We start from the raw sequence: 14,902 nt of genomic DNA, 5'->3' as shown, positions 1-14,902 counted from the left end.
GGTATATAAAATTAAAGTTCAAAAGGTTTTTTTTGGAGGTTGGAGAGAGCCATTTTTTGCCATTGCTGGACTGGACTTGAATTTATACTTTATATAAAATAAAAGGTCTCACCAAACTTTACATTTTCTGCATTTTTTCAAATGGCTAACACGTTACTACATCTTCAAACTACTTCCTTATGACTCATATTCCGGTTTCCCTCTTCCTGTCTCAGCTGAGCGCAAGCATGAAGCAAACCAGACTTACCTGCCATGTTCAATTAATGTACCAAACATTCCTGTACTTGTCTGGCTGCTTCACCTGAACTAAGCAGGATCATTTAACCCACTATTAGCCAAGCTGTTTATCACATTTTCAGATGCTGCTAATGAATGTATAAGGCACTGAACTCAAAGCAAATGCACCCAGCTCTCAAATTATGGAACTTTTTACATGAATTGACATGGGGGAAATGTTACTAAAATACACAAGCCGGGTATTCTTGGAGAAGATGGTGCCTTTTGCAAGAGAAAGACACGCGTTTCTCCACCAAAATAAACCCAGAATTTCTCATATCCCAAGCAGGAACAATACACCTTTTTAAACAATCTATATTGTGGATGTTCCACAATTAAAAGAAAAGGAATTTAATGACACATTTGCCAGTAGATACAGCTATGATTATATACACACTGCCTTGACATCACTCAAGCATTTTTGGGCCATAAACTTAATTTTCATTACAAGTCATTTGTAAATGTAATTGCAGCTGAAAGCAGCCATTTGTTTTCCCCCTTTCTGCACTGCTGTTTCTGACTCTTATAACCGCATAGCAACCAGCGTATCCCCCTCAAATAGCCCAGTTTCCACATTGTTCTTTAGGGCAAGGCCAGATGTGGCGTTTTTGCGGCATTTTTAGGTTACGTTTTTAAAAAAGAACAGCTAGGCGTAAATACGCTACTGAAACCACATGCGACCGTCAACATGCGTTTTTCAGCACGTAGGATTATTTTCCCAACATGCACTTCTCATTGAATTTGGACGCCATATTTAAAATACGCTGCACATTTACGTTAAGTGTGGTTTCAAACGTGCAGATCCCATAGAGTCTAATGATTTGGTAGTTTCTTGACGTATTGGCGTTTCTGCTAAAAAAACGCCAATACTGGCGTCCTGTGGCAGATTTCATCTTGCAAGTGCCCTGTGTGAATTGCCATAGTGTGTTTTCCATTAGTTTCAGTGGTAGTTTCGTTTATTCTTATTTACGGCCGACTGAGCTTTTTTAAAAATGCAACGTAAAAACGCAGCGAAAACGCCACGTCTGGCCTTGCCCTTAGTCTGTTAACCTTTTCACTGCCAGCACAATTGAGCATTTTTTGTTTTGCGGCCAATTGACGAGGAAGAAATTAAAAGGAAACCAGTCAGGTGGATTCATGCATGTAATAAAACAATGTAGGAAAACTCAATGGTGCAGATTTGCTTAAAGGCGAAGTGGCTATTGCTGGCAAAAATTCGACAAAAATCCAATCCACAGGGACATCGCAATTTACTAACAAACGTAGAGGACAATTCGCTAGTGAAAGAGACTATTGCTAGCGCAGTTTTGCAGGCAAACGATCGTTACTCCACAAATTCACTAAAGTGCGAATTTTACAGAAAGTTTCCTTGGGAAGCTTAGACCTGGATGAAGTTACATCCTCCTCAATCTTATGTCAGTGACATCACATCCTGTATGCCAAAAAGTCATACAAATTATATTTAAATTTTAAAGCAGGTTTGTCTTCAAAAGTTGTAACTATTAATTTTTGTTTTACCATTTTAGGGGCAAAGCACACATGTTTTAGGGTGGGCTCATGTCTATGGCATTAGAGGATCTCTTTAGTCTTTAGTGGATTTGCCTCCTTGTCTCCAGAGCAAATGCCAAAAATGTAAAGACATGTACATAGTAGGGGCAATGTGAAGAGAGTGAAAGGGCAGGTTTTATAGCCATCCAATGACAAACCTAGAAATACAGAATATTTTTTAAAATTGCTATTGCCGACAGTCAATCATTGGCAAAGATTGTGAAATGTATGATCTGGGCAGGAGTCAATCAACACTGTTTCAGGAGTAAGGTTAAGGTCACACAGAGCTGGGGATCCACTTTTCTCCAGCTGCATTTTGTACACAGGTGTAGAAAAGCAGATCAATTCTTATCAGCTTCCATTTGTAGAAAGACCCAGAAGACCCTTCCTGCATCAGTAAATTCAGCTTTTTTCCATTCTGTTCAGCCCTCTCCCCAGATTTACACATTCATGATAACAGAACTATAAAACTGTTGCATCCCATGACTCCATACATGTTCCCCTTACTTATGATAAAGGAAAGGCTAATTTGATGTAAGCAGAATATTTTGTAACATTGAGAAGGATTGGAAGTTGCCGTTCCCATGCAGATGAATTAAGCTGGCCATAGACGCAAAGATCTCATCGTACGATTTTCGGACCGTGTGTGGAGAGTCCCGACATTTTTCGTCCGGCGGAGATCGGTCGTTTGGGACAGGTTAGAAAATTTCTGTCGGCCGCCGATATCTCTGCGTGTATTGCCGATCCTACGATTTTCAGTGGGAGACTGTCACTAGCTTTGTCTATCGTATTACTGCTGTCAGGGGCAGAACATCAGCTGATCTATTTTTAACTACTTTATTCGCTCGGAATGGTAAGACTTTGATCTGAATGGTTAGTGGCAGGTCGGGAGATGGGAAAGTCCGATCGTACATGATTCGTACAATCAGATCTTTGCGTCTGATGCCAGCTTTAGACAGGGCTTCAAACATTCACTCCTATTTGACCTCACCCCATCGAATGGTGCCTAAGCTTAACCAAGAGCAATTAAAGACTGAAATATTAACTGTTTAGGACTTTAAAACATTGCTGTGCTATAAACGCATGCTAGTCATGGAAGCTTACCATACACTGGCGGCTGCATGTTTGCTGCAGACTGAAGGACGCTATCTTTATACAGGTATGGGATCAGTTATCTGAAAACCTGTTATCCACAAAGCTCAGCATTACAGAAAGAACATCTCCCATAGACTCCATTTTATCGAAAAATTTTAAAAATGATTTCCTTGTTCTCTGCAATAATAAAACAATACCTTGTACTTGATCTAAACTACGATATAATTCATTCTTATTGGAAGCAAAGCAATCCTATTGGGTTTATTTAATGTGTACATGATTTTTTTTGCAGACAAGGTACGGCGATCTAAATTTCTGAAAGACCTCTTATCTGGAAAGCCCCAGGTCCCAAGCATTCTGGGTAACAGGCCCAATTCCTGTATATCGTTTTCATTCCAGTAACATTTGATAAAAAAAAAAAAATCTTCAAATCCCCCTGTTACATAAAAACATTTAGGGTACTATTTATCACATGGTATAAAAAAAGGCAAGAAAATACACCACGCGTAAGCTGAAAAGGAAGCTGTGGATTGATATTCATCAACTGTGTTCATCCAACTTTTTGGTTTTTTTTTTTAAATTCTTCCACCAGAAATTATTTGCTGCCTGAAATTTTCCCATTGTCTTTAATGCACTACGTGAGGTGTGAAGTGGTGTAAAATAACATGGTACAATCCATCGTGTAGGCGGAGTAAAATGAAAAAAAAAAACCCCACACACCTTGATAAATTCGCAATTTATTTTACACAGCATTTTCCTGCCATTTTTTGTTTTACACAGTATGATAAATAGGCCCCTTAATGTCATTTCGCTTGACAATAATATGGATAAACTCTCACTAAGGCTGTCATTAATAAATGCAAAGGCATATATAAACCCCCCCCCCCAAGACATGGCAGAGCAGGGTATTGGTCCAGGGAGCCCAAAATTGCTTACGCTTGAGCAAGATCCCCCCCCAAGAGTAAACTAATCATGTATATGCACATCCAGCGTGAGTCGTCTCACTGGACAGAAATAATTAAGCAGTTCAGCCGCCTTGAATTTACCCATAAACAGGGAAAAGGACAAGGGTCATTGTGCATTAAAACAACCTTAAAAGTAGGAATACATCTCAAATCTCATATGAATTAGTCTTATTTGCATCATGGCTTGCTGCTTTCTGTTCTTCTGAAGGACAGATTACATCAATGGAGGCCAATAGAAAAGTCCAATGGCACACAGGTCTGCTGAAACACTTCCAACTGTTTATTTGTTTATTACGGAGTGCATTGCAATGTGACAAAGGGGTCCGCAACGAAACGTTGCACTGCACTGCACTCCGTAATAAACACTTGAAGTGTTTCAGCAGACCTGGGTGCCATTGGAATTTTCTATTGGACTACTGTTGGCAGGTGGCCGAGCCTCCACCTTTGTGCACCAGGCATCTTAGTTCCGCCTAGTAGGTAGGGTGTGCGAGGTCCAACAACAATTGTATCTGGTACATCACTGGAGGAGCATGTCATTTATGTGGACTAGGTTTAAGCGATGCACCAAATCCAAGATTCTGTTTGGGATTAAGAATCTGAGAAAACACAGACCTAGAAACTGCTCCCCCCCCCCCTGCCTACACCTGGAAGCACTTTCTCCCCTTGGGTGCAGGCAGATGCAGTGGATTTCGGCCGCAGAAAAAAAAAAAAAAAAAAAAAAATGATATTTTGCATTTCACACCAAAATCTGTCCTGCCAGCAAAAGACAAGGGGTGCAGATCCATATGGTCCGGCCATAGTCGAACAGCAGAACTTTGGACATTTTTTGTTCAGAAAAGATGGAATTTTACCCCTCTCCTGCAGAAATCTGAATATATAATTAGTGTTTAAATAAGGCTAAATCAAAGCATTATGGATATGGTGCATCCTGAACAAGCTGGGCATAACTGCAAACAGGTGATGATGAATTCTATTGCTTTTAATCAACCTTTACATTACTGTTATATGAAAAATTATTTAACATTTAATTTAATGCCCTATGACGCTTTAAGTGAATGTAACCTCACTAAGTGGTATATTTATCAAAGAGTATAGCTAAAGATCACCACAGTCCGCTAGAGTGAAATTCCGCCACTCTCCATTCATTTCTATAGGATTTTTAAAGGCGTATTTAACAAAGGATGATCTTTCACTCATTGATGTGATCTTTGGTAAATATACACCTAAAACTCAGCACGTCATTTCAGGGAGTACAGGAAAATCTAGCTGGGACACTTCCGAATGCAGATTTTTACGTCTGTATATTGTGGAGTTAAAACACCAACAGTCATGTTGGCCAGGGTTTTATGCCGTCTTGGATAAATGTAAATACGGAACCAAATTACAATGTGGTCCCTTAAACCGGAACTTTCCCATGGGGGGGGGATTTGTTTTGCAGGTATAAAGGTTGTGGTGTTAGAAAATTCATACAAAACATGTGTTGGGAGTGTATGATGTACACACAGCTGCCTTAATAAATACTTACTAAGACATCCGATAATTCGAACTATTTATCCAATCTCGGGCAAAACATGCTACGGGCGTTTAAAGCTGCGCTCCCCTGCGTTCCAGTTTTATGCATTCAGCTGCAGGGGAGCGCAGGAGTAGATGCGCTTAATTCTTTTCAATGCGGACGCATGTAAGCGACGAACGTAGGAAAAATGCAACATGCTGCGTCCCAACCTGCGTTCGGCGCTTACATGCGTCTGTGTGAGTGCAGCCGCATTGAAAAGAATTCTACTTCTGCACTCCCATGCGGCTGAACGTATAAAACCGGAATGCAGGGGGGGGGCGCAGCTTCAAACGCCCATGAGTAAGGGCCCTTAGCCAGGACCCAAAATCATCATTACTCTACGTGAAGAAAAGCTACATCCATCACCCATAAGTTAGTTTAAGGAAGAAAATTAAAAACAAACTGAGAAAAATGCCACTTGACTGGAGCTTCGCATATTTCCATTTTGAGAAAAGCAGTTCTCTCTATATAAAAACATTTTTTGCAGCAATAGATAAGTGCAAAATAAGTTGGTCATGCTTTTCTCTTCCCTTAATAAAATGAGGCCTTGTTAGAATATGTGAACATTGACATGGCTTAGTTATTTCATCTGCAACAAGTTGCCTTATAGTCAGTAATGCTTTAATTAGCAAAAACAAATTGTGCCAGTAGCTGGCCTGGTTAGTGTCTGTAACATGGGTGTTATGGGCCATACAATAACTGTAAAGCCTGTCAGTTATGCCAATTATTATACACTTTTGATATAGCGCCAAGACAGTTCGTGTGGGTCAGCCCAAGGTTTATACAACTTTGCAAGAAAAAAAAAAAAAAAAAAAATCCCACACAATTGTTAAGTCACCAGAAGCATTAGAACGCAAAGTTTTGCATCTGTAAAACCTATTTTTTTTTTCTATTTTTGAACTCATTCCTGTTATTAAGGTTTTAAGGATCCGTTCAAGGATATGTTCTCAAAACGGCCACTATACTATGTTAGCTAAAGCAGATCTCCCCCCTCGCTTGGCTCCTCCACATGGAAATTCTTTGCATCTTGTCAATGTTTTGCTTGAAATAGTTTGTTTAAAAAAAACAAAACAAAAAAAAAAAAAAAAACATTCTTCACATTCTTGACCCTCTTTCTTGCAAAATCTGCAATAATAAAAAAAGAAAGTTATTTGGGATGGATGATCCACAATGAACGGTTATAGAAACAGCAAACAAGTGTGATAACCATGAGGAAATATTGGCACCAAACCTCAAGTGAGGAGCTTAGTGCGGTTTATCATGCTGGTAACAAAATTTCTTTGCATATATTATAATCTGAGCATACATGAATATTTATAGCAGACTAGTGAATAATCTCCTAATCACCAGGCAGAGTGCAAGTCATACATTCCATCTGTGCATTTACTGGCCAATTTAGCACTCCAGCTGAGGCCATATGGCACAGGGAGCAAATCACTCAGCAGTTCAAAATGTTCATTCAAGTTATAATAATTTAAAGTGTGAGGAAATTTATGCATCTATTAAACAACCCAAAAGTGTATGCATATTATCCATAAAAACCTTATATTCACAAGGTCAACCTAAGGCTTATGGCTAGGGGTGCACAGAATCCACTATTTTGGATTCGGCCGAACAACTGAATCCATCACGAAGGATTCGGCCAAATACCGAACCCTAATTTGCATATGCAAATTCAGGGTGGGAAGGGGAAAACATTTTTTACTTCCTTGTTCTGTGACAAAGTCACTTGATTTCCCTCCCGCCCCTAATTTGCATATGCAAATTAGGATTTGGTTCGGCCGGACAGAAGGATTCGGCCGAATCCGAATGAAAAAGGCCGAATCCCGAACCGAATCCTGGATTCGGTGCATCCCTACTTATGGCATATGGGATTTTTTTATTCAACCAAACTGTTTCCATTGGTGGAGAAGTGGTTGAACCCAGCTAAGGAGCCTCTTTTGAGCATGTCCAGCCAATAAACTGGTAGAGAAGAGAGTGAACCCATGTAAGGAGCCTCTTTTGAGATTTCCAGGCAATAAACTGGTGGAGAAGTGGTTGAACCCAGCTAAGGAGCCTCTTTTGAGAATGTCCAGCCAACAAACTGCAGACAGGTTCCTCTACACTTCTCCACTAGAGAAAGAGCAACTGGAATACATTGTGCATGCCATAAGCTTTAAGTGGACCATAAGAAGTTGAGTATATGTATGGTGACTCAAACATCCCTGCTGATATCTATGTTCTGTGGATGTCTGTCTGTGCAAGGCTTTAAAATGTTAGTGATGTTGGCCACTGCATGGACAGATGAAGCGAGAATTTGATGTGTCTCCTTCACTTTCTGCTAAAATGTGGCCCATAACATGTAACGGATCTATAACAGATGGATACCATACAAGCTGCTCATACAGTATACATCTGTTTAGCGTATAGGGGGAAATCTGACAGATACTGCACAGATTCAGCTCAGGTGTGGCTGCCTTAAAGGGATACTGACACTAGAAAATATCTATCATAACATTGTCTTTAAATGCCATTTATAATTTTGCCATAAAAGCATTTGCCTGATGCTTTTACATGACCTTTCTTACCCCCCTTTCTCAGATGTTAATCTATGAGGGGGCTGCCATATTTGTGCAGCACTACTCCATTAGCTTTAGAAACTCGGACAGGTTAAGGGCAGATTCAGGGGGGGTTAGTCGCCCCAACGACAAATCTCCTCTTCTTCGGGGTGACAATCTCCCCAAACTGCCTTTCCCTACCTTCCCACCGGCTATAATGAAAAATCGCCAGCGGGATGGCACTCGAGGCGATTCGTTTTCCGAAGTCGCCGAAAGTTTCCTCGTGAGGCAACTTTGGAAAATGAAGCGGCGAGAGTGCCAGCCCGCTGGCGATTTTTCATTATAGCTGGCGGGAAGGTGGTTCGGGGAGATTGTTGCTCCCGAAGAAGAGGCGATTTGTCGCCAGGGCGACTAAACTACCCGAATCTGCCCTTACCTAAGAAGGGACAGTCCAGTTGGTGAAACAGTCAGGTTTAGGAACGTCAAGTAATACTTAGAAAAGCAGAACTTCCAGTGAAAACGATCAACAGGACCTAAAGGCAACTTTTAAATGTAGATTAATATTTTGAAAAGAAAATGTTTAGTGTCAGTATCACTTTGAGGCCACTGTCACACGAAAGTTTCTCTGGAATGTACTGCAGTCTCTAAGTAAGTGACCAAATCAGTGGTTACTACAAATTTAAAGGGTAGAAACCAGCCTGAGCAGTATATGAGGACTATGTGCTGCAAGGTATTGTTGCAGAAGAGAGAAAATAATGGAAAATGCTGATCAGTTTGATTTATGGAGTCCTGGCAGCACAGTTTTGTATGCAGGATCAGTTGGCTGAACCAGGAACAAATACCAGCCTGTGTATGGGGCTTTTAGAAATATTTTGACTGGACTATTTTTTTTTTTTTTTCAGTCTCCATTGACAGCTACCTGTTGTTTAGAACGTTAAATCAATGATAAAATCAGACTGTTTTGGGTCATCTGTTGTCATCTACAGCTCACCAGCTTAGCACCTTTTGAAACACATCCAAACAAGCAGTCCCAATATACTCTCTCCACAGCCAAAATGCAAAAATGCACAAAAGGAGCTTTGCTTGCAAGAGGGCCGGTCTTCACCTGAAATCTCGTCACCGATGTGTTTACAGTTAAACCATCATTTCTTTCCTTATGCAGTACAACTGCAAACTCAACGCCTTCTATTTAAAGGAGATGTATAGGATAAATAAAAAAAAAAATCCTAATCTTGTAGGCAATTATAAGTAATGTAGGGTGTTGCTTTTACATGGTGCTAATTTTTTTTTATTATCTTTAAAAAAGCCCCTTTATTGGAGCTCCCTATAGATGTGCTCTGGACCCTGTTCAAAATGAGGGGTGGGCGTGTCCTAACGGTTCCTGCCAGAAGCACAGTAGGAGGGGGACAGCCAATCACAGCCCTGCAGTCTCACAAGCACTGACAGGCTTCAGTTCCCTATCAGGTCCTGCTAGTTGCGGATTGGTTCCAGTCCTACAGTGCAGTGAGCTGAGAGTCGCCGGCTTCCCTGCACAGCTAGAAATTTTCGGGAAATGGAAGAGAAGGGAGGGATTGTTTGGATTTTTGCAGAAATATTCAATAAATCAGTCTGAAACACTACTTATTTAAGCAGAATCCTTCTATACCTAAATGAGTATAACGCACTGGTACATTTTTTTTTTTTTTTTACACAAAATGTCTCCTTTAAGATTTACAGCTCTAGGTTGCTCTTGTACAGCTCAATGGATACTTAAAATGGACACTGGTTATATGCCATGGGGGCTGTAAACCGGTTTATTCCACAGAGATGATTTCTATGCCCTTGAGCTTGCCCAGTGTCTCAGAGGTATATACATGAAAATATTGCAATATACCCATGTCCACCAACATACAAAATATGGCCAACAGTATTTAGACAACAAGCTCACCAACACATCCTTCAATACTCAGGACAGGCTCACAGTGTATAGGTCAGTAAAGTTTTTTCCACTCCCAACCCGGCAAACCCATTCTGTATAGACAGCATTTTATTAATGCAGGCATTAAAGGAACAGTAACAACAAATAATAAAAGTGTTGGAATGGCAATATAATGTACCGTTTCCCTGGTACGCACTGGTAAATCTGGTGTGTTTTCTTCAGAAACACTACTATAGTTTATGTAAACCAACTGCCGAGTAGCCATGGGGCAGCCATTCAAGCACAGGATACACAGTGGATAATAGATAAGCTCGGTAAAATGCCATTGTAGATTACAGAGCTAATCAGTTATCTTCTGTGTATCTTGTGCCTTTTCTCCTTTTTCAGTTTTAAATGGCTACCTTCATGGCTAAATAGTAGCTTGTCTATATAAACTATAGTTGAACTTCTGAAGAAAACAATTTACCAGTACTGGAATATGAGGGCCTGAATAGAAAAGAGTAAAAAAAAAAAAAAAAAAAAAAAAAAAAGCCTCAATAACAATAAATGTGTAGCCTTGCAGAGCGTTTTTTTCAGGTCAGTTGCCCCATCTCTCTTCCAAGAGATTTGGAAGACGGCAAATAATTAAAAAAATAAATAAATAAAGGCCCATTGAAAAGCTTAGATTTAGCCATTCTATAACATACTAGAAATTCATGTAAAAGGTGAGCCAATCCCTCCAATTTTTACTGCATCATAATGCCTTCAGGCAGAACGTGTTCGTAGCATCTCCAAAAACAGACTTTTACATATTATCAAATGGCATCACTCCAGAGGATGGGTTTTCATTGCCGGTGCTTGCCATTGCACATGGCTATTTTAGGCTGTTTGCATGGCCAATAAAAGCCCACACTCCCTACAATAGTTCTTGTGATGACTGCCCAAAACATGCCTGTAGTTGGAACACTCTTTGTGGATGCATGTGTCAGAACCAGAATTATTTCTAGATATTTTTGGCTATATATTGTATCAGGTTTTCTCTACCTTTTCCAGGTACTTTATTCGGCTTCCTACAGAATACTTTGATTTAACCACTACAAAAAAAATAGAGTTTCAAATTTATATTTAAATATAATCAAAAATGTTTGTTTTTAACAGTTTGTATTCTACCCCCCCTCAAGAACACACAGCTAATGGAGGTAGGTTCAGAACAGGACAACTGCATTACTAGGTAGGAACAGAAGTGGATTGTGGGAGCTAGAGGGGATTTAAGGAAAGCTAAAGCTCACCAGTAAAATACAATTTAATCAGAGTCATTCATATCGTAATCCGTCTCTTCATCCTCACTCTGTACCAGCATGCAGCATGCATGTGCAAAGAAAGGGAGTAGGAAAAAAAATACCAGTAAGTGGAAAAAAAAAAAATTAAAAAAAAAAAAAAATCTCAAGCAAGAATAAATGCGCACTGAAAAGCAGAAATGAGTACACAGAGAATTTAGCAGCCTGCAAATAAACCGGAGATTTAAAAACAGGCTACAAAAGAAGAAAATGTCTGAGAACTAGCGCAAATGGCTAGTGAGACTATGCAGAAATGTACAATACCATATTTGAAGAATTTATTTTTGGGTGAAGAGAAATATCCTATCCTCATCATATTGTTTTAAGAATCTCTAACACTCCATTTTATTTATATCTAAATTTTAAAAAATGATTCCCTTTTTCTTAGTAATAATAAAACAGTAGCTTGTACTTGATCCAAACTAAGCAAAATCAGCCTATTGGCTTTATTTAATGTTTACATGATTTTCTAGTAGATTAAAATGGATATCGTCATGGGGAATGGTTTTTTTTTTTTTTTTTAATGCATCAGTTAATAGTTGCTGCTCTAGCAGACTTCTACACTGAAGTCAGTTTTTCAAAAGAGCAAACAGATTTTGTTTATATTTAATATTGAAATCTGACATGGGGCTAGACATATTGTCAGTTTCCCAGGTGCCCTCACTCATGCAACTTGTGCTCTGATAAACTTCAGTCACTCTTTACTGCTGCACTTCAAGTTGGAGTGATATCACCCCTCCCCACCTCCCCAGCAGCCCATCAGCAGAACAATTTGAAGGTAACCAGATAACAGCTCCCCGGTAGATATAAGAACAGCACTCAATAGTAAAAATCCAGGTCCCACTGTGAATCTTTCAGTTACATTATGGAGGAGAAACAATAGCCTGTCAGAAAGCAGTTCCGTAGTGCAGCACTGGCTCTTTCTGAAAGCACATGACCAGGCAAAATAACCGGAGATGGCTGCCTACACACCAATATTACAAATAAAGAAATATATACTTAAATTTTTTTATGGGTGAGCGAAGTATTTGCAGTGTAAACAATGTAATTTAGAAATTAAAAACTACACCACAAAAATCATGACACAATCCCTTATGAAGATCCAAATGATGGATCTTATCCTGTAGCATTCAGCATACAGGTCCTATACTTGTACTATATTAGGCCCATTTGACATTCTGATCTAATTCTATATGGTCAATAGAGAGCTAGCTATTAAGAATTTGACACATCTGCAAAAAATACTTGTGGCTCCCAAGGCAGAAAACATCCATTGCAGGAAGAGAACAAAGACCACTTAGGTGCATGAAAATAAGCATAAATGATTATTGGCAGGCAACTGAAGATGGCGTGCATACCAGACACCATGTTTCAAGAGTACAAGGATTTTTAATCTGAATATCCCCCTTTATATTGTAACATCTATTGAGCAGGACCAACTTTACTTTGTTTAGTTTATTGCATTGTATACAATAAGTATCTACCCTTCGACTGTACAGCACTGTGGAATATATTGGTACTTTATAAATAGGGGATATGCAGTTGTAACCAGAATATACTGTACAGGCCCTAATTCTATTTAATGGCTGTTGCCCAAATTGTATCAGACAGACAGCCCCCCTTACCAGCTAATTTGTCCAATTGTATTTTGCAAAATACCATTAAGAATTTGAGAGGTCAGTTCGGTGTTTACCGCTAACCTGCTGAGCTGAACATTTTGCCGGAATTGTCCCATTCTGCTAGTACCCCAAGAGATGCAGTGTGCTATTTGTACCTTTTCATTGGAAAGATGCTACAAACTCCAACTGGAAGAGGATTTTTGTACGGAAGGGAGGAGGGGGTGAAGTTCTCCTTCTTAAAGAAAGTACAGGTCAGACAGGGGAGGCCTGTACACACAAGATTTGGAGAGGCATTCTTCAGATAGCTTAAAAACTCAATAAAGGCAATTCTTTCTGGAGCAAGGACTTATCTGCTAGTAAAGTGAGCCATACAAGCAAAGGCTTATAATCCTTCACATTGTATTCATTCCATGCAGCCCGTGTACATGCCTTTACTGGAGCTTAGCAAACAACTTAAAATTGTGTCAACATGCCAGTGAGGAAGCTTGATAGACAATATTACTTTAAAAAATCATTTTTTCGGGTTCACTAGACACCAGCTAACTTAGTAGTAACTTTTTAACTTAGATACTCTGATAACTGGACTTTTGTTGGAACCATATAAAGAATAATAATATGCAAGTCACCCATAAAGTGACTCTGCCTTTTGAGATCTAGGTCAGTTTTTTTGCATGGTTTATACACAGGCGGAAAAACAGCCGTGTCTGCCAGTAGCTTAAAGCAACAGGAAACTATATCATGATTTATAGCTGCACAGGGAAGCCCCAAACAAATCTGCAAAGCAAAAGTGTAAAGGGACATCTTCTAGAATTCCTGTTAGGAGAAAAACAGATTGAAGAACAGCATTTACATATTCTAAAAAACTAACAAAATACTCGCCATAAAAAAAACAAAAAAAAAACATACCTTTGCTTTTTCACTTGGCTCGCTTGTTGTGCCATATTGGGTATTTTGTAGCTCTTTTGACACAACACACAAAAACTCTGCCTGATCTTCGTTTCCGTAGTTGTAGGAAGAGCCAATACTGACCAACTTAAAAGGAGGTAGAAAATATTAAATTAGTATATCCTGATTGTATAATCACCCGACAAGGAAAAAATGGAACAGGAAGATATGTTTGAGTAAGACACGCTTCTGTATTGATTGGCTGTTGTAACCTGGCATAACAATAGGGCTGGCACACGCCTGGATTTGAACTGGACAGTTTCTCAAGGGGTTGTGCTGTTCAATAACTTCTGCTCAGATTTCAATATTCTGAAAACTGGGCAGAAATCCACCAAATTGTGTGTGGCTTAACCCATCCCGATCAAATATGTATAAGCATAAACATTTCGCTAGTAGAATAACTCACCGAATTGAATGGGTGGCCTAGGTGCTCCTGCCCCAGGCCCTCAGCTCAAGGGAGTGGAAAATCGGTATGAAGAAACAAAATGTTGGCGCAAGGCACTCAAATAGGTCATGCATAGATCAGACTAGTAGTACGTAAAAAGAGATATTTTATTTGTATAAACAACTCATGCCCAACGCGTTTCGTGTCACTAGGACACGTAGTCATAAGCTTCATTCTTAACCCACCCTGATGTCATCACACTGCCACCATTCCCCAGTATTAACCACTACCAAAGGTGGCAACCCTATTTTTAGACGGTGGACTTTGGCTAAACCATATAGAAAAAGCAGGATTCAAAATCCCAATGTAGCATTTTAAAAGAAAAGTATATTTTTTTTATCGTATATCTTGAATTTTTATGAAAGACTTTACATATGGGCTGTTTTATGAGATATAATTTTAGAGACTAAACAGAACTTGTTTGTAACAGCAGGAAACAGAGTCCGTGCACATCTGCAGTACAAAGATATGCACTATAGTGGTCAGTAGAATGACTTGCCAAATGATCAGTACTTTTAGTAACAGTCTAAGGCAGGAGATTCCTACACATAACCAATGTGGGGGTCTACAGATAGTGCAGTTCTCCCATCAGGGTCACTATACATTTATCTTCATTGCACTGAAAGTAAAAACTTTGTTTTTTTTAAATAAAACAAGCCATATGTTTGAGTAAAAGGAAAATATCC

The 14,902-nt window shown here is 39.4% G+C and overlaps 1 protein-coding gene across 2 annotated transcripts in view; it reads right to left on the bottom strand.

Annotated features, from left to right (window-relative positions):
• Positions 1 to 5,367: 5,367 nt before the first annotated feature.
• The window catches only part of kctd2.S (potassium channel tetramerization domain containing 2 S homeolog), a 29,059-nt gene continuing 19,524 nt past the window's right edge, over positions 5,368 to 14,902 (bottom strand). The window contains 2 exon segments of one of the 2 annotated variants that reach the window (NM_001093358.1): positions 5,368 to 6,561; positions 13,733 to 13,858. In NM_001093358.1, coding sequence (NP_001086827.1) covers positions 6,532 to 6,561; positions 13,733 to 13,858 — 156 coding nt within the window. In that variant the 3' untranslated portion in view covers positions 5,368 to 6,531. 2 annotated transcript variants of the gene reach the window in all.

The sequence above is a fragment of the Xenopus laevis genome, chromosome 9_10S (assembly GCF_017654675.1).
Source record: "Xenopus laevis strain J_2021 chromosome 9_10S, Xenopus_laevis_v10.1, whole genome shotgun sequence".
In the NCBI taxonomy this organism is placed as follows: Eukaryota; Metazoa; Chordata; class Amphibia; order Anura; family Pipidae; genus Xenopus; species Xenopus laevis.
Note: the sequence above shows the minus strand (reverse complement) of the source record. Positions and strands in the feature narration are given on the sequence as shown.